The sequence below is a fragment of the Thermobia domestica genome, chromosome 1, assembly GCF_964235325.1.
Source record: "Thermobia domestica chromosome 1, izTheDome1.hap1.1, whole genome shotgun sequence".
NCBI classification, from domain to species: domain Eukaryota; kingdom Metazoa; phylum Arthropoda; class Insecta; order Zygentoma; family Lepismatidae; genus Thermobia; species Thermobia domestica.
The window spans coordinates 263482437-263503496 of NC_137454.1; the positions used below are offsets into that span (position 1 = coordinate 263482437).

The 21060-nt window shown below is 37.3% G+C and overlaps 1 protein-coding gene across 1 annotated transcript in view; it reads left to right on the forward strand.

Annotated features, from left to right (window-relative positions):
- LOC145679576 (uncharacterized) overlaps nt 1-21060 on the forward strand; it is a 694799-nt gene that overhangs the window by 46476 nt on the left and 627263 nt on the right. Inside the window, exon 3 of the mRNA XM_081750156.1 lies at nt 19284-19430. Coding sequence (XP_081606282.1) covers nt 19284-19430 — 147 coding nt within the window. The remainder of the gene's footprint in view (nt 1-19283; nt 19431-21060) is intronic.

Consider the following 21060-nt stretch of genomic DNA (forward strand, 5'->3'; position numbering starts at 1 on the left):
AGCATCAGATGATTACGAAAGGAGAGAAAGATCTTCATAACTGAGGAATTAAGATTTTAAAAAGTCTGATTTCGGTGACGGGTTTCGAACCACAAGCCTTGTGGTTATCGAACCATGACTTTATCCATTCTGCTACGGAGAATTCTATTACTGGTTCACATACGTTTCCGTTAGCTGCGTTGAAAGCTAGCTTAAGGGGATATTCCAAAAGTTGACTCAGTGGATGCGCCGTTCAGATAGGACGTAAACCTCTTGTAACTTAGTTACAATGTGCAAAATGAACTTCCTCTTCTACAGGACACTTTTTAAAGCTTTAAAATTTGTTACTATTGTTTTAATTAAGTTACATTTGATAGAACCATCTGATAAAGTAGTGCCAAGCCCTGTGCGTCATTGTCTGTTAGGTGAATGGTTAATGTAAGTTACTCCTACGTGGATGGTCCGAGCTTCCAATCAAGACCATTCTTATTGATTATTTGATTTGAGCTACGCTCATACTGTATATTCCACATCCCCCAGAATAGGGAACTTTTTATACTTTTTATTTTAAAAATAAAACATATCCTAAGTATTTTTCATCTTTGTATTATAAACGTAAATTAAAACCTAAAGTAGATAGGCCTTACTTTCTTAAGAATGTTAATTCTGCAGAAGAGCTACTTCTCCTTTTCTAAATTTGTTTTTTCTTTTCTTTTCTTTTCTTTCTTTTCTTTTTTTCTTTTTTTTTTTTTTTGCAATCCGCTCTTACCTTGATTTGACTTCGAACGACCGCCCCTCCCAAACAATCATCCTGGGTCCGCCCCTGGATGATAGACATTTTAGTAAGATATGCCCTCAATCGCTCAAATAAATTCCTTTCAAGCTTTCGATTGCTGAAATAAATTTCTGTCTACGGCCCTGCAAAACAGTGACTATTATAGGGAGTGATCAGTTAGTAATGCCTCCCTGGAGCAACGACACTTCCCCAGAAGTCATATCTCCGATAATTCAGAATGTGATTTGTGCATTATCACTTTTCACTCTCAGTGTCTTGAAACGCACCAAAAAGGAACTGTTCTGAAGTATTTACTGGTTCTCCCTATGACCCCATTTCAATATGGCCAACCTTGGACACATACACATCTGAAATATCACCTTTTATGTCAGTGATCCCGAAAACTATCCATTCGACACAAATATAGGATATTTTCGATTCTTTATTCCTATCACCCTCCCATTGTCAACTCGAAGCCAACCAAGGCTTATTTTGGACCTACGCAGCATCCACAGTGTCACTTTTCATCTTTGCACATGAATTCGACACTAATTTCGTTCGTATTTGACTACTTTTACATGTCACCTTCACCTCTTGGTAGGGATTTTTTCAGTATCTCGCCCCCACAACTATGGAGAAATTTCAACCAACTAAGTATAATTATAAATTATCATCTGAAACACAAAAGTACGGGTGATCTTTTTCGCAGAGGAATTCGTTAACTACTGTTTCAATATGAATGTATTGGCTTTTTTTGCTCTGCATGCTGGAGATTGCCTAAGAGCTAAACTTCATTCTGTACTATTGTGCTATGAATATAGTGGTTTAATTCACTGAATACTCGCTTAGATGATGCTCTCGTCACAGGAAAAGTGAGATACAGTTACAAAAGAAAAATGAAACGAAATATTTAAGTTTTACGTCCCACGTTACGCCGACTACGCTAATGGAGACAGTGATGGTGAGAAACGAATGAAATCGTTTAATGAAGAAAGTGGGAGGAAACTGGAGAAACCCGAGGTCACTCATGCACACGGTGTTTGTCCATAATAAAGTTTATTCAGCGCGAGCTGGGATCTAACCAACAACTCCATGCACCATAGGTAAAGTTATAAAAGAATAGGCGTCTAAACAAATACGGAACACTACTATCAATGAGAGTTGTATAAGATTAGATTTTTATTTATTTCATTCTAAGTTGAAATTTCAATCAATCTTGATCTTCATTACTGTTCGAAATCCGGACCAACCAGTATTCCCTACTAGGGTAAAGATTAATTGATCGCCAACAAAAATCCAAAATCCTCTGTATAACCCCACGTTCCATTATTCCATATACACAATTAAGAGTCCAGCGTAACCTACCAGTTAATAAGTTTTCTTCTTCTTATTATTATTTTTAACACCTCAAAAATATAGGCTCATAATTGAACCACTGATTGGAAAAAGGGAATAAGTACATAAAAATATTTTTTCCACTTTTAAGCGTTTCTCACCAATTGCAGTGCTACAATACAAGATTCTTCTTCTTGTCTTAGAGTTTGTCAGTTCTTTTGCTACAATTAATCAGTCATACACGTGTTGAGACAAATACAAATACGCCTCGGGAAGGTTTTTTTTAGCGTTTCTGAAAACTTAGGTCTGATGTACTTATTCTAGGGATGCCTTCGAGTCGAGTCGAGTCGAGATTTAAGCCTGTCTCTACTCGTCTCGAGAAAATGTTGTCTCGACTCGAAAATATGGTGATGTCTTGACTCGTGTCTCGACTCGACAGTCTCTGTCTCGACTCGACTCGAATTCGAGTCGAGACGTCTCGAAATTCGAGTCGAGACAAAATATACGAGTTAAAATATACACACACATCACCCAGACCATTATGACTTACCTTCCTAATTGTTAGTATGTCCAACTTTTGGCACGAATAACAACGGCAACGCGTCTTGGCATGGTCGCAATGTTCCTCGGTGGGTCGCTGGAGAGAGTTGGCACCACATATGCACACACAGGTCATCTAATTCCCGTAAATTCCGGGGAGGGGGTGATGCACCCTCACGTTACGTTCAATCACATCCCAGATGTGATCGATTGGGTTCAGATCCGGAGAGTTTGGGGGCCAGTACATCACTTGGAACTCGCTCCTGTGTTCCTCGAACCCCTCCATCACACTCCTGGCCTTGTGACATGGTGTATTATTTTGTCGAAAAATTCCACTACCGATGGAAAACATGGCCGTCATGAAGGGGGTGTACGTAGTCTGCAAGCAGCGTGCGACACCTCGGCCGTCATGGTGCTTTGCTCGAGCTCCACTGGACACATGCATGCTCACATGAATGTTCCCTAGATAATAATTAAGCCGCAGCCAGTTTGGCTCCGTCCCGCAGTACAGATGTCAAGGAGCAGTTCCCTTTGAACACGACGGATTCGCACCCACACATCGTCATGATGAAGAAGATATCGGGATTCATCAGACAATGCAATGCTCTGCCATTGTGCCAAGGTCAAGTGGTGATGGTCACGTGTTCATTTCAGTTATAGTTGCCGATGTCGTGGTGTTAACATTCGCCATCGTTAGGAGTGTTCGGTGCACTGCGTGTTCAGACTAGTGTTGTGAAGGCCTGTAAAAAAAAACGGAAATTTTGGGTAAAAAACAGTTTTTTTTACTGTTTTCCCGAGCTGGGGAAAAACGGAAAATTTGGGTATTATCAGAATCATTATTCTTGTTAATCACAGAATTATTTTAGTTAATATGTTAAATCAAACATATATTTCATAGAGATATCTTCATTGTTCTATGTAAAATTCCGGAAATTTTGAAACCATTAAAAAAATAATTTGTTCGGAAATATTGGGAAAAACAGGAAAATGTAGTTTAAAAACTATTTGTTGGCCTGATGCTAGTGATCTTACTTGCTGTAACATGTCTGCAACATATACAGTGGGAAGTGGAAAATCCGAACTAATTGGGACCACAGGTATTCGAATTTTCAAATTGTTCGGATTTTCGAAAATGACCAAGAAAATGTATTTTAGGCTTACATATACTGTACGGTATGTTCTTCTATCGATACAGTGGTTATTCAGTACATACAGTAATTACAATACCGTACGTAAGGCTACTTACATTTAATGTTTCTGAAGAGCTTGCTTGTACTCTAAGTCACACTTAAAACTTATAGGCCTAAGAAAAAATAAAAATACATGACAAACAATTACATATAAATGAACATTTGTAAAAACACTGACTTCACATAACGTCGATAGACACGCTATTGTTTGTTTATCGCTAGCGTTAAGACAAAATGTAAAAAGCTTCTAGGGACCGCGTTCGGATTTTTGACGTTAGGAATATCGACGTCCTAGTGTATATACAATGTATTTCGCTAACGGAAAAATACTTAGAGCAACAGGTTTTAATTCTACTTTACACACATATACCGCACAAGTGAGTAAATTTGAGCAGCGAGAAATATATTAAATGAAACTTCCGTTAGTTATTACAGACTAGCAGAATATCCGTTCTTCGCACGGGGAGAATACGTTTCATTTTTGGACACAAAGGGCACCAAAACTGTCACCAATGAACTTGTGGAGCCCCAAAACTATGAATTTGACATTAATATCGATAATTTTCAATTATCTTTACATGTCACCATCCTCCTTAGAGTACTAATGGAGCTGAATTTGTAGATTTAAACGGTATCTTCTGTTCATCTCAGCGAGTATGGATTCGAGGCCATTTTCGATCATGTATATATATATATATATATATATATATATATATATATATATATATATATATATATATATAGACGAGGATCCAAGGGGGCTATAGCCTCCCCCTTCACACTCAAGTATACACTGCATAAAATGGACTTCAATCCTGCTTTACACTGGATAAAACTGCAGACTATGGTTCAGCCCCTCCCTTGATCATATCCTGGATCCGCCACTATATATATATATATATATATATATATATATATATATATATATATATATATATATATATACTGTATATAATGCTCAAAAAAATTAGGGGTTCAGCTGAAATATCACACAAGACCTTAAGATAGTGTATGAATAAGCTTGTGTTTGACTCATATTATCATACAAGAAGGAATGCTTTAAGATACACTAGAAAAATGGGGCACATACTGGTGTTGGGGCACGGAAAACCTTGTTCACATGGCTCATGACACAAGACGGTTATGTGTGCACCTCTCGAACTGCTCACAAACAGGCAAGGCAACAACACTGATTGTTCCTTAATATGTCATATGATCACTTCGAATAGCCAACTGGGCCTCGCACCTGCGTGGCATGGATTCAATCAGATTATCGATGAGTTCTTGGGGGATGTTGTGCGGTAATTTCTTTTAGCGGTCATACCCCCTCCCCTCTCAAGTTGTAAAGTGAGAAGGGACTGAAACATCCCAGACACTCAGGGTTCAGTTGACAATAATAAAACTATGGGTAAGTAAACATCTTGTACAGTCACGTTTTGCTTATTTTTGAACATTTCTGTGAATTCAACAATACAACAGCGGAAATACTAACTGGTTTTATTACTCCAACCATCGCTTCAACTAAGGGATAATTCCCAACGGTCAGTGAGCCATCTAAATTTTCGTTCTTTTTCTGTTCTCCAGAGGAAAGAATGAGATTTGGCCAAGATGCTAAAGTCAAGATGTTCTATGCTAAATGGGAGTGAATTATGCTAGATCTAGCACCAAGATGCTAGATATGGCTTCACTGGCGGGCTTCGATATCTACAGAACTTTCTGCCAAAGCATAAAAAAAAAAGCACAATAGTTTCGATAACATATGTGTGGTCCTTCGGTAGGCTACACATCTGGTAAGAAGCTCATCCCAAAGAGTAGTTTGGACAAAAGACTCGTAGCCGGCTTGTATAGATAATTGAATTCAAATATTCAAGTATCCATTTACTGAATGCCCATATCGTGTATGTATGCATTTGCATGCATTATTTAATAAGTAAATAAAGTACACACACAATTAATTATGTCAGTGATAAACGGTGTTTATTGAAAAAAAAAACCCTTACCAAACAATGAAGATTAATCTTAGACTGGAGAAATAGTTATCCTTCGTTTTCATTATCATTTGGCCATGAAACAAACGCCTGACAGATATACAACCCCTATATACAACTATGTGATGTTGGAATATATAACTCGTAGGGTATGATGCTTTACTTTTTCAGAAATTTCAGTACTTCTAGTGAAATGAAATCTTTAGTTTTACGTCCGACGGTTATGGTGGTTAGGCTAAAGAAGACGGTGATGATGAGAAATGAATGAAATAGTGGAATGAAGAAGGTGGAAGGAAACGGGAGAACCCCGAGAAAACCTACGAGCATGGTATTTGTCCACCACAAAGTCCACACGGCGCGATCTGGGATCGAACCAGGGACCCCATGCACCGGAAGTGAACGCCCTACCACTGAGTCACCGCGCCCCCACAGTACTTCTTGTGTACCCCTATAAATGTAATAAAGAACTAATGGCCATGTTTTTTCATATAAAAATATTCAATTAGAACTGGACAATTTACATAAAATTTGGAATCGACAATGAAAACAGCACGTTTCTAGCACTTGTGGGTTTGAGATCTCATTGTTAAAAGGATAGCAGACAAACATATAAACTTTTCTGTGAGGAGAAACATATAAGCGTAAATCTAGTATTTTAATATATAGATAATAATTTTAATAGTTTTATTTTCGAGTGCTATTTTTTAATATTCGCAATATTGAAATTTTTGAACTTAAATTTTTCGCGTGTTTGAAAAAAAAGATATCATTACTAGTAAAATTAACCTAATACAAACATATTCATTTTTTTCAATTTTTCCGGAAAATCGAAAAAAAGTTTTTTTTTAAAAAAAGTTCAAAATTTCCGGAAATTTGACAACACTAGTTCAGGCACACTTGTACTTTGCCCAGCATTAAACTCTGATCTTAGTTCCGACGCAGTTCGCCGCCTGTTCTGTTTTACCAGTCTGCCCAGCCTACGACGTTCGACATCTGTAATGAGGTGAAGGCACCCAACCCCTCGACATTTGGACGTCTTTTCCCCTTGGTTTCGCCACTTGCTGAAGACAATCACCATAGCACTCCTCGAACACCTGACAAGTCCTGCAGTTTCCGAAATTCTCGTGCCGAGTGTTTCTGATCGAGCACTTTCTTCAAAATAATATTAAAAACTATAGAAAAATTTTCGAGACATTCGAGGCGAGTCGAGATTTTTACCAGCTGTCTCGACTCGACTCGAGTCTCGACTCGAAAATTCGAGTCGAGAAATACGTTTGTCTCGACTCGTCCCGAATTTTACAGAGTGTGTCTCGACTCGAATCTCGACTCGAATTCGAGTCGAGTCGAGTCGAGATTCGAGACACGTCTCGACTCGTGCGCATCCCTAACTTATTCCCTTTTGCTGGAAATAGTTGCTGCAAATAGTTGCTGCAAGGACGTGATAAATCTTTTCGGTAGACTTCACAGTCTATAGCTCCTTCACAACTTCCTTTTCATCTAAGGCTAAGTAGTTACATTTTAGACATTGAGGAAAAAGTGTGAAATTAATTAAAACCCTTCAAAGTGAAGTTACGAATCTTCAATGGACCCCATTTTGCTGTTGGCCTCGCTCAACGCATTCCCGTCACTGTTCAGGGTGCACGATGGAGTTTCTCCCTTTTAGGAATACTTTCTAAGACAGTACTAGTTTTTCTTTTGTTTTTTTTTACAGCTGTTTCAATTGAGTTGTATTTGCTAGAACTGTCGGTTAAAAGAAACAAAAGATCCTATACTCAAACACAAATCATCTCTCTAGAAGCTCTAATGGAAAACGAAACGAATCGTCGCAAACATGTTACGTTCTTGAAGAGGAAAACAGCAAAACATTGATTGCACAAACGTATAATGGTATCATTTGCTTGCAAATTTAAAACTCATAGAAGTTGATGGCTTGTTAGGTGAGGGATTAGTAAACAGGATTGTTGTACTGGTGGGCCAGGGTTCGAATCTCGTCCATTCTTCTTACGTTTTGTTTCTTTAAGCTACACTGAGTTTGTTCATTCCAATTCTTTAAGCTTGAATTAAATCTAATACCAATTAGTGAATTAAAAGTAGCTAACATTATTTTCAAATACGAGACGTTATTATATGCTTGTCACTAGCTCACAATACTCAACTTTGATAAAAACTCTTGTAGCTTTCATTTAACTCATTTCTTGACGTGTTTTGTTACAAAACTCATGAATCGTGGCGAACAAAAATGCTTTACTAGATAATGGTGACTGCTATGAAACCAAATGACAAGTATGAGAATTAAACGTATCATATCTGTAGTTTGGTGTGGAGAAGAAACCAAATAGCGAACGAAAGGCTTAAGAACAACCACGTTATTAATATAAACTATCCAAAGATTATTGACTAATATGATTAAAAAAATCGACAGAAAATTTGAAAGAACGAAAAATACTAACTTAGAATTTTGTAACTGGAGGCAAGGAAATCTAATTTAAACATACTAAAACATACCATTTAGCGCATATAGAGCGTGTATCTGTGCTCAAGACGCTAGCTAATAATCTAGAGGTTCTCAAGTCGGAACCATGTGTGAATATTTTGTTTAAATTTAGAATGTTTGGTGATAATTAGTCGGCGATGACACATGTTTAATTGTCTTAAGGTATTTGAATATTTTGATCTTTCAATATTTGAATGATCAAATCTTCAATAATAATAATAATAATAATAATAATAATAATAATAATAATAATAGTTATTATTATTATTATTATTAGCAAAGTAATTCAATAACGCGTTAATATCTTTAATTATTTCTCGATAACTACTCGAACTTAAGACGTCGTCGAATCTAAGTCGCACCCCGATTTCGCTGGGCTAAATTAAAGAAATATAGTAATATGTTATGGTTTTACTATTACTAAAGCACTCTTTGATATTGGTCATTTTCGATGATTTTATGTATCCCTCTCCCCTCTCCATGTTGGGGGCACGGTATGACAAAAATTACCCCAGGCTCGAATGTCATGTACGTTGAAAATTTGATCGAAATCTGTTGGATGGTTCAAGAGTTGTTCTATTTATTTTTATATATTAATCTCTTTTTCTCTTATCCTCTCCTATGTTCTACCGTCAAAGTGAAAATATTAAAACAAAAGTTTCTAGGCCCGAACGTCGTCTATGTTGAAAATTAGATCGAGATCGGTCAGGTGGTTCAAGAGTTGTTAAGTTTTATTCATTTTTATAGATATCTCCCCTCCCCTCTTCCTACCCTACGTTCTACCATCAAAGGGATATGATAAAAACCACCCCAGGTCCGAACCTCATCTATGTTGATAATTTGATTAAGATCAGTTCGGTGGTTTAAGCGTGATGAAGTCACCAAGACAGCATTTTTATTTTTATTTTTTTACATAGCCCCCCTTCCCCTCCCCTACATTGTGTCGTCAAGGCAAGAAATGAAAACATCCCAGGTCCGAACCTTATCTATATTGAATGTTTGATTGATTGGGATCAGTCGGATTGTTCAAGAGTTATTAAGTTTTATTCATTTTCATATACTTACCCTTCCCTCCTATTCCGCAAGTTCTAATATCAAAATGAAATAACAAAAAGCTTCCCAGGTTCGAATTTCATCTATGTTCAAAATGTGATTGAGAACAATCGGGTAGTTCAAGAGTTATTCACCACCGAACATTGTCACTTCTATTTTTATATTTATAGCTGTTATGTATCTTCCCCCTCCTCTCCATCCTCTACGTTATTCCGTCAAAGTGAAATGGTAAAATCCATCCCTCGCGTTAATCAAGACGGGGACATATAGCCTCGTTGCTGACGTCCCCATTAATCCCCCTACTCATACCCTTTAGTGTGTTTAAGTTAGTTTTCTTTTTGTCTTCAGTTGCAAATTTCTAAGTTATTTTTCTTTGTTTCAAAATTCTCGCATTTCTTGTATGATAATACAAGTTAATAATCTTTGACTTGTTTTATATTAATAATCTGAGTTGTTCTTACACGTTTGGTTTCCAATTTTGTTCTGTCTCTACACCAAACTACAGATATGACAAATTTAATTCTCATACTTTACATTTGATTTCAAAGCGGTCGCCATGAACTGTTTAAAAGCACTTTTTCCGTCACGAAACACCCAGCAGAGGGCGTACGATATCGTCTACAGCAATGAGAGGAAACTCCGCCTTGTTACGTGACGTCACATGAAGCACGTTCCGTTCAAACACCTAAGCAAAGCTATCATTTTGCTTCTGGTGTGAAAATGGCTTACTACGAAGCTTCTGTTAAAAGCAGCGTGATTGCTTTAATTGAGCATGCGGGCATGAACTATAGCGAGGCAGGCGCGAGATATGGCGTTAACCGTGCTACAGCACGGAGGTGGTGGAGGAGATATGAGGAAACAGGAGATGTAAGACGTAAAAGAGGAAGTGGGCGACAAAGAGTTTCCTCTGCCGAAGAAGACCAGAGTGTAATTGCCCAATGCCGTGAGCACCCTTTCATGTCTGCCCGACAGTTACGAGAGGAAACCAATTTCCCAGGCGATGTTACGACTGTCCGTCGTAGACTCAAATCCTTTGGTTTGAGATCATACAGGGCAGCTGTTAAGGAGCGACTAACAGAAGACCACATGGTTGACCGTCTGGCGTGTGCACAGTTAAATATTGCACGTGTGTGGGACGAGGTCGTTTTCACAGACGAAAAAATATTTTCCAGTGCAAACTTCGGGCCGAAGCGTGTTTACCGCCCCCCTGGAAAAAGGTATGCCTCTGAATACGTTTCCCGTTCTGGTCGAATGGGACATGTAACTGTCCACTGTTGGGCATGGATATGCAAGGCTGCAAATTTCGGAGGAATCTACAGGATTCCTGGTCGCCTAAACGCCCACAAGTATGTGGAACATCTGGATAAAACGCTTCCGGAAATAAAAGCTCATGTAGGTGACGGCATATTATATTTGCAACAGGACAATAGCTCGATACATAATTCAAATGTGGTTCACACATGGTTGCAGAGGCAACCTGATGTCGAAATAGTTGACTGGGTTCCTCATGGAGCAGATCTGAACCCCATTGAAAATATGTGGGCCTCTGTTGCAAAAACATTGCGGGAAACCTGGTCGAACAATTCTCCACGAACATCTAATGATCTTTGGGAGCGTGTTGAAGATGCGTGGTCGATTTGTTGCACCCAACGCTATATTTCTCGCCTGGTGGATTCAATGCCATGGCGTATGGCAGCTGTAATCGAGTCCCAAGGGAACTATACACACTATTAATAAATGCTCGCCCACAACACCATCAGCCCTCTCGAGGGCTACCTAATTCGACCCACTTATTAGCACAATTTTATGAAATACATTACGCGACACCAGTGAATGTAAGTGTCTCAGTATGTTCTGCATTAATAAAGAGGCTAATGTGCGAGACTTGGTGGCTGAGTGGTATTATGCTTGCTATGTAAACCAAAACCGCCTGTAACAGTGGTTCGAATCTAGTGAAAAAGACCCCTACTTTTTATCACCAGGGATATTTGCAATACGCCTTCTGCTATGTCCGCCTTCGTACGGTCTATTATATGACACATAATGTGGACCGCTATAAGTTTTTACTTAGTAAACAATTTATAAATATATGAACAAATACCTAGGTATATTAGAGTAACAATGGAATATTGTACTTTCGTCCGACTGACGTCACTCTGCAAATGTTCATTGTATTACACCGAAAGATGAATTAAATAAAGACGGGAAAATTTGATATAAAAATTGATACGTAATAAGTTAAAGACAAAATATGTAATTATAATCTCATATTTGAAACTAATTTCGACTACAATTAATTCTCTACCTGATTCCATAAATAATCCAAACCAAACTTCGAGGTTTGGAATGCACAAACTAAGTGTAGCTAAGAGAAAAAAGTAACAAGAAGAGCAGAGATTCGAACCCACGACCACCAGCGTAAGAATTCCTTTTACTAACCCTTCATCTATCAAACCATGACGTGAAAATGACTTTTGTAAGTTAAAAATTTGTATCCAAGAAACACCATTAAGCGTATGTGCAACTACTGCTTTGCTCTTTTTCTCTTCAAAAGCGTAACATGTTTAGGACGATTCGTTTCGTTTTCCATTCGAGTTTCGAAAGAGATTATTTGTGTTTGAGTATAGGATCTTTAGTTTCCTTTAACCGACACTTCTAGCAAATACAACTTAATTCACACAGCAGTTAAAACAAAACTCGTACTGCCTTAGAAAGTATTCTTAAAAGCAGAAGCTGCATCATGCATCCTGAACAGTGACGTAACTAACGGCAGTGCGTTGAGGGAGCCCAGAGTAAAACGGGGCCCATTGAAAATTCGTAATTCCACTATTTTTCCTCGATGTCTAAAATGAGACTACTTTAGCCTTACATGAAAAAGAAGCTGTGGAGGGGACTGCGACGTCTACTGAAAAGATTTATCACGTCCTTGCAGCAACAACTTTAAGTTTTCGAACAGTAATGAAGAACAAGATTGATTGAAATTTTAACTTAGAATGAAATAACTAAAAATCTAATCTTATATAACTCTCATTGATAGTAGTGTTCCGTATTTGTTTAGACGCCTATTCTTTTATAACTTTACCTATGGTCCATGGGGTCCTTGGTTCGATCCCAGCTCACGCCGAATGAACTTTATTATGAACAAACACCGTGTGCATGAGTGTCCTCGGGTTTCTCTCGTTTCCTCCCACTTTTTCATTAAACAATTTCATTTATTTCTCACTATTACTCTCTCCATTAGCATAGTCGGCATAATCGTGGGACGTAAAAATGAGATATTTCATTTCATTTTTCGTTTATAACTGTATATCACTTTTTCTGTGACGAGAGCAACATCTAAGCGAGTATTCAGTAAATTAAAACACTAAAACCTATATTCATTGCACAAAAGTGCAGATGAAGTTTAGCCCTTTGGCAATCTTCAGCATGCAGAGAAAAAAAAGCCAATACATTCATATTGAAACAGTAGTTAACGAATTCCTCTGCGAAAAAGATCACCCGTACTTTTGTGTTTCAGATGATAATTTATAATTATACTTAGTTGGTTGAAATTTCTCCATAGTTGTGGGGGCGAGATACTGAAAAAATCCCTACCAAGAGGTGAAGGTGATATGTAAAAGTAGTCAAATACGAATGAAATTAGTGTCGAATTCATGTGCAAAGATGAAAAGTGACACTGTGGATGCTGCGTAAGTCCAAAATAAGCCTTGGTTGGCATCGAGTTGACAATGGGAGGGTGACAGGAATAAAGAATCGAAAATATCCTATATTTGTGTCGAATGGATAGTTTTCGGGATCACTGACATAAAAGGTGATATTTCAGATGTGTATGTGTCCAAGGTTGGCCATATTGAAATGGGGTCATAGGGAGAACCAGTAAATACTTCAGAACAGTTCCTTTTTGGTGCGTTTCAAGACACTGAGAGTGAAAAGTGATAATGCACAAATCACATTCTGAATTATCGGAGATATGACTTCTGGGGAAGTGTCGTTGCTCCAGGGAGGCATTACTAACTGATCACTCCCTATAATCGTCACTGTTTTGCAGGGCCGTAGACAGAAATTTATTTCAGCAATCGAAAGCTTGATAGGAATTTATTTGAGCGATTGAGGGCATATTTTAATAAAATGTCTATCATCCAGGGGCGGATCCAGGATGATTGTTTGGGAGGGGCGGTCGTTCGAAGTCAAATCAAGGTAAGAGCGGATTGCAAAAAAAGAAAAGAAAAAAGAAAGAAAGAAAGAAAAGAAAAGAAAAGAAACAAATAGAAAATGAGAAAGATCTCTTCTGTAGAATTAACTTTCTTAAGAAAGTAAGGCCTATCTACTTTAGGTTTTAATTTACGTTTATAATACAAAGATGAAAAATAATTAGGATATGTTTTATTTTTAAAATAAAAAGTATAAAAAGTTCCCTAATCTGGGGGATGCGATCACCCCAAACACACTCCTCTGGATCCGCCCCTGCTATCACCATCTATAAAATTAGATATATATACAAAGAAAAAAGAAATGATTTCGCGGGGCAAAAGCTCTGGATTGCCAAGGCCTGCATCCTGTGTATGTCCCTGCTGCTCTGAATTGTCAAAAGCTCCTCTTCAAAGGTAAGACATAAAATGTAAATAATAAACGTGTAACATAGAATACAATATAAATATAAAATATGTTATAATTAAGAAATAGAAAATAATTATAAAATAAAGTTGAAGGACAATTAAAAAAAATCAATAATACTTGAAAGTAAAATATACCTTTAAAACAATTTTGCATTTATGCAGGGCTACAAACAGTGAGGAGTGCCATGTAAATTTAGTAACAAATATAATATTGGAAAATTATTTCGAATTAAACTAGCTGTGACTACATTACTTCAAACTTGAACTTGTGGAATATACAGTATGAGCGTAGCTCAAATCAAATAATCAATAAGAATGGTCTTGATTGGAAGCTCGGACCATCCACGTAGGAGTAACTTACATTAACCATTCACCTAACAGACAATGACGCACAGGGCTTGGCACTACTTTATCAGATGGTTCTATCAAATGTAACTTAATTAAAACAATAGTAACAAATTTTAAAGCTTTAAAAAGTGTCCTGTAGAAGAGGAAGTTCATTTTGCACATTGTAACTAAGTTACAAGAGGTTTACGTCCTAACTGAACGGCGCATCTACCGAGTCAACTTTTGGAATATCCCCTTAAGGTAGCTTTCAACGCAGCTAAGGGAAACGTATGTGAACGAGTAATAGAATCCTCCGTAGCAGAATGGATAAAATCATGGTTCGATGACCACAAGGTTCGTGGTTCGAAACCCGTCGCCGAAACCAGACTTTTTAAAATCTTAATTCCTCAGTTCTGAAGATCTTTCTCTCCTTTCGTAATCATCTGATGCTCTAAAAAGAGTTCTCCACATTAACTCGACAACTGCCTAATGTGATCCTCGCAGTTCGAAAACTTCCCTTCTTATCTTTCACAAAATCAGAATTTTCGTCATAATACGAATACTGTCCGATCATTTTTTCTCCAATTCTAAACCTGTGTATCCAAATCATCCCTCACTGTCTCCATGCTTGAATCCCTCTCTCTCTCTATCTCAATGTCACCCAGGAAGTCATATGGCTTGATATCAAACCTTCGACTCTTGAAACCAAATGTAAGCTCTTTAGCAATGTGCTATCGTAACTCTATAGGTTTGTTGTTAAAACCAGTGTCTTTTAGACTTTATTCGGGGGGAGGAAGGAAGAGATTCTTCGGCGACATAAGATTTTCACTGTTTATTAGTGTATTACTATACATTTGATCAAAAAATACGTATTTATGAAGCTCAAGAGAGGAGGAATTACACCCTTCTGTCCTGCCCAAATGACGCCCCTGAAACATTTGGTTGCACTTGCTGAAAAGAAATTCAATGAATCATTGAATAAAACTCGTTTCTGTCCGTGGATATTTTAGAGCTCTTGGCAATTTCCATAGATTTCTTAGGGAGCATCTTACTAGCTTGCACTCTTTAAAGAAAGAAAAGAATGAAACTAAAGATATTTATGAAGCTCTGGGAAGATTGTGTGACTTTCCTTTAATTTAGGCTCTTAAAAATATTTCAGAACAAACGAATGGAAAAGACTGTTTTAAAGCTATAACGTTGTAAACTTGATTCCTGTTTCTTTTTCAACTGAATGGAAAGAGTGTACTACGTCACACACACTGCTTTAGACAAGGAGAGGTGGAGGACGGGGAGGAGTTGGAATAAATACTAGAAGCAACTAATCGATTGATACATGTATTGCGGGAATGCATAAGAAAACTGGGCAAGAGTTTGTTATTCATTTGGACTTGGAATTTTTGTAACAAATTTTATGCCGCGGACTGTATATACTAAAAGGATACTCAACATTGAGTTTACATTTCCGCCATCCCGAATGAAGTACCACACACATGCATAAGCGGCAAACAATAGAAAAAACGCATCTTTTAAATTCACTCCTTAATAACGCATTTATGAATGACATTAGTTACAATGTTAACATTGTTTAATGTTCGTTGATTTTAATTAACGATCGCTTCGAAACCGTTAAAAGAAAATTGATTCTGATAAGTAATGATTCTTCATTACGTCCAAAGAATTCGCTTATACCGTTTAAATGGTAATGATCAGAGGTTGACACCGTAATAAGTTTGACTTTCGCTAATGCTATTCCCGTATTCTTAGCTTCTCAGCGTGATTATGATGGCTAAAATTTTGTATGAAACGATGATGGAGCGATGATGTTATATACAGCAATTAGCACTGATTGCAAAGTTTAGTCAAATTCAACCTTAATCCAATTACTTTTGCCTAGAGATGCAAGGGCTCGGAAAAAAACCGGCTTTTTTGGAAAAAAACTCGGTTTTTTCTGCTTTGCTTTTTTGCTTCGGAAATTTTGGGCTTTTTTCAAAATACTGCTTTAAATTGATAAAACAGACTTTGTATCGCTTCTCTATAACACAAAAAATCATTTAATTAGTGGTTGATGCTGATAATAATATAAAACATCGAAAATAAACTATGAATTTCGAAAAAATATTTCAAACAATTTTTCTTCAACATATTTACATTATGAATTCCACAGGATTAACCAATGTATATAATAAGAATTTTTTAACCTCCTATATACAAAAGTAAGCAGAATTGGCAAGAACCGTGGTTGTTTTTTAAAATGCAAAAAACCCGTTTTTTGGGGGATGTTTAAACCAGGCTTTTTTGGTTTAAACCAGGCTTTTTTGACTTAGATTTTTTGCTTTATGTATTTATATTACATATTCACAGAAATAGCCTAAGTTTGTTTCGCCTTGATGTTATTATGCAACAGCGGGGTTATGCCGGAAGAACTCCCATAAGCTTAAAGAAGTGCGGTCAGTAAATTTCTTAAGTTGAGAATCTCCCGCCCTAGCCATTGGGAAAATCCCGTCATTACTTGAAATGTAAGACAATAACGGGAAAATCCTGTTATTGCTTTGCATGTAAAATTTAAAGGTCAACGTATCATAATCAGTACGCTAAAACTGAGGTATTAAATTACAAATTTAGTACCGGTACGTAGATATCATTGAAAGTCCAATCCAAGCTAATGTTGGAAGCTACGTAGGCAATCGATAAATTTTGCCAATTTCTATCAATATATTTAAGCAATATTGGCTTCTTTATAAAACAACACGCATTTAGGCATGTAGAAATATACAATTTGGTTTGTTTCGTATATTTAGGCTTAACATCCTTACGAAATACCGAGGTTATCAAGGAGAAGACTTTCGCTTAAACTGACATCCGAACCGCTACTTGGGTTACGCATGAAAGAAGGATTGTGGTTCGACCGAGAATTGAACATGGGACACCTTGATTAAAAGGTGAAAGGGAAATAAAACTATTGCAGGTGGTTTGATATCTGGAAACGTTACCATGAAGTTCACACGATTCGCATTTTTCATTCTTTTTATTTTTGTGGTTTAAACCAGTTATTAAAAAAAAAGGTTGGTGTAAATCAGCCAACCCTAAAAGTAAACACTTCTTTTTAAAGAATACACAAATAACTAGCAAAATAGTATGTAGTATTTTTACTTCAAAATATTCCATACCCTCTTTTTGAAACAAAATAAAATTAAAATAAAACATAAGAGAAATACTTAGATTTATATGATACACTTAAAGACTGCACATCTAGAGCTTTTGGTTCTGTATATTCTTGAAATTCTACAGTTAAGTTTTATAGAACCACCATCACAGTTTACCCAATCCTCAAGTTTTCTGAATTTTTAACAAGAGGGATTCAACATATCATTACGGAACTCCCCCTCCCCCCCCAAAAAAAAGACTACGGAATATATTTAAGTTAAGCTAAATACAACTGCACAACAAACATGACTGAGTGATTAGCTTTTGCGCTTCTATCGGGAAGTCCGGGATTCAACCAGCATTCGACCATTCTGACAAAGCTTTTCTTCATTCCATCTGTGAATGTAGAAATAGTGCGTGTACTGTGAGTTGGGCGACTTCCTTTTTTATTGTTTTTAAATAGTTATTATTACTAATTACCAGCAGTGACGGTTTTGCGAAGGTTAGGGGGGCGGTCTTTCGGACTGAAGCCCGTTCCCCAAAGTTACGGAATGTCTGCAACAAACGAAATATATATTATTTATGCCTTTACTCATAAACTTTAAGCTCCCGTCAAATAAAAATTACGAATGTTTAAAAAAACTAAACATTAGTAAGAAACCCTTCCCAAAATACTTTTCTAAATCCGCTACTGATTCTCAGTATAAAATGATTTTTAAAGTTGTTTCCGGAAGATTATTGCTAAACATATAAACGAAACGAAATATTAGTTATGCCTGTACTCATAAACTTCAAGCACTTCCCAAATAAAATTAGGACCTTTTAGAAAACGAAACAATCAGAAAAAAACCCTCCTAAAGTACTTTTCTAAATCCGCTACTGATTATTTGTATAAATTGGTATTCAAGGTTGTGTCCGGAAAATTATTGCTAAATCACTTCACAGCTACAGTATAACAGAAATGTGGAAGTACGGTTTGACGGATATATTGAAAAACGTACGCTTTGACGGATAAATAGAAAAACGGGCAAGTTTAACTTTTGCGCTAGAAGCTAGAGTACTAAAAGCTCTTAGAAATGAAACACGGATGACAAACTAGAGAAGAAAAAAGATGTCGATAACTCAAAAGTTAAAATAAAGTTTAATAGCCTCTAAAATTACCCTCAAATACTACATTCTTCATGTTAGCTTTAATTCGTAAAACATGTGCTCCATCCATCTTGATGGTGAATTTCAGAGCGAAATATCACATTCAGGTCATGGAATTCTTATCTAACTATAGAATATACTATAAGAAAGCTATTTAGATAGAAAAATCATGAAGTTGAAAAAAGCCAAAATTTCCAAAATTCTCGTTTTTTTCCCAAAAAAGCCGGCTTTTTATGTGAAAAAAACCATCGATTCAAAAAAGCCGGCTTTTTTGCATCTCTACTTTTGCCTCAGTCTTACTAAGTTTCAAATTCACGATCACTGAAAGCCATTCAGCTTCATGACCGATCAACTTCACACCAGAGGCTAGATCATTGGATGTATATATCGCTTACCTTCAGGTTGGCTCAAATCTGCTTTTACATAAGGTCATGAACGAAACATTGTAAGAATAAATAATCTGTAGTTTTTGATAGCAGTAATAACATTCTCAGACTACAGGGAATTATTATTATTATTATTATTATTATTATTATTATTATTATTATTATTATTATTATTATTATTATTATTATTATTTACCATTTGCCAGGCCACACCACCAATAAAAATTTATAATAAGTAGGACCAAGTAGTAGAATGCTTGTATCTGAGTCTGGAAATTTGAAAGAATATTAATTTCTTTTGTTGCAGAATCCCAATTTCTTTCAATTATGGCTGGTCCCCTCAAGTCAAGAATTGGGTTGAATGACGAGGAAATAGGAGAGCTTACAGATTACTTTAAAATACAAGATGGTCGTATTCACTATTCACAGTTTTGCAGAGTTATCCATGAAAGCAGTAAGTATGGGAATCTTTTAAGCGTTGCGAATCATTAGTGTTTTTTTATTTTGTATTCATAACAACTTAGTAAATAAATCAGCTTAGATTATACGAAACTATTGAGAAATAAAAAAATGAAACTAAGTTTTTTAGTTCAAACATATTGTATAAGATTCTATCCTGTGCTGAATAATACGTGAACAGAGATTACAACGACAAATGTGAAAATTAAATTATTTGATTGCGTGATAATTAAAATCAAAGTTAGACAAATTAACTAGTCTGCAGCTTCAGAAACGCGAAGATTCTTAACCATAGAAGAAAATTAGTTTGTATAATTCACATACCGTCTTCTGGACTATCTAAACCTTTCTTCCATAACGATATTCCATTTACAAGACTGTATACACCCTGTGCTTCACATACAATTTGATCTTTGTAAGATTCACTGTGACTAGAAATAGAGATCCGCACGCGTCGAGTCGAGGTTTAAGCCTGTTTCCACTCGCCAAGAAAAATTGTGTCTCGACTCGAAAATATGTTTCTGTCTCGACTCGACTCGAATTCGAGATGAGGCGTCTCGAAATTCGAGTCGAGACAAAATATATTAGTCAAAATCTACGCACACATCAGCCAGGTCATTATGACTACCTACCTAATTATAAGTATGTATAACTTTGGCACAGATAAAACGGCGACGCGTCTTGGCATGAACGCAATGATCCCTGGTAGGTCGCTGGAGAGAGTTGGCACCACATGTGTACACACAGGTCACCTAATTTCCGTAAATTCCGGGTAGGGGGCGATGCGCTATAACGTCACGTTCAATTATATCCCAGATGTGTTCGATTGGGTTCAGATCCGGCGAGTTGGGCGGTCAGCACATCACTTGGGACTTGCCCCTGTGTTCCTCGAACCACTCCATCACAATCCTGGCCATGTGACATGTTGTATTATGTTGCCGAAAAATGCCACTACGGTTGGGAAACATGGTCGTCATGAAGGGGTTTACGTAGTCTGTAAGCAGTGTGCGATACGCCTCGGCCGTCATGGTGCCTTGCTCCAACTCCACTAGACACATGGATGCTCACGTGAATGTTCCCCAGAGCATACTTAAACCACCGCCAGCTTGTCTCCGTCCCGCAGTACAAGAAGCTGTTCCCTTGGAACACGACGGATTCACACCCTCCCATCGTCATGATGAAGTTATCGGGTTCATCAGACAATGCAATGCTCTGCCACTGCGTCAAGGTTCAGTGGCGATGGTAACATGTTCATTTCAGTCGTAGTTACCGATTTCATGGTGTTAACATTCGCACATGGATGGGTCGTCGGCTGCGAAGGCCCATCGTTAGGAGTGTTCGGTGCATTGTGTGTTCAGACACACTTGTACTTTGCCCAGGATAAAAGTCTTATGTTAGTTCCGCCACAGTTCACTGCCTGTCCTGTTTTACCAGTCTGCCCAACCTACGACGTTTTACATCTGTAATGAGGTGGGAGGCGCAACCCCTAGACGTTTAGACGTCGTTTCCCCTTGGTTTCTCCACTTGTTGAAGACAACCACCACAGCACACCTCCAACACCCGACAAGTTCTGCAGTTTCTGAAATTCTCGTGCCGAGTCCCCGAACCATTACAACCTGCCCTCG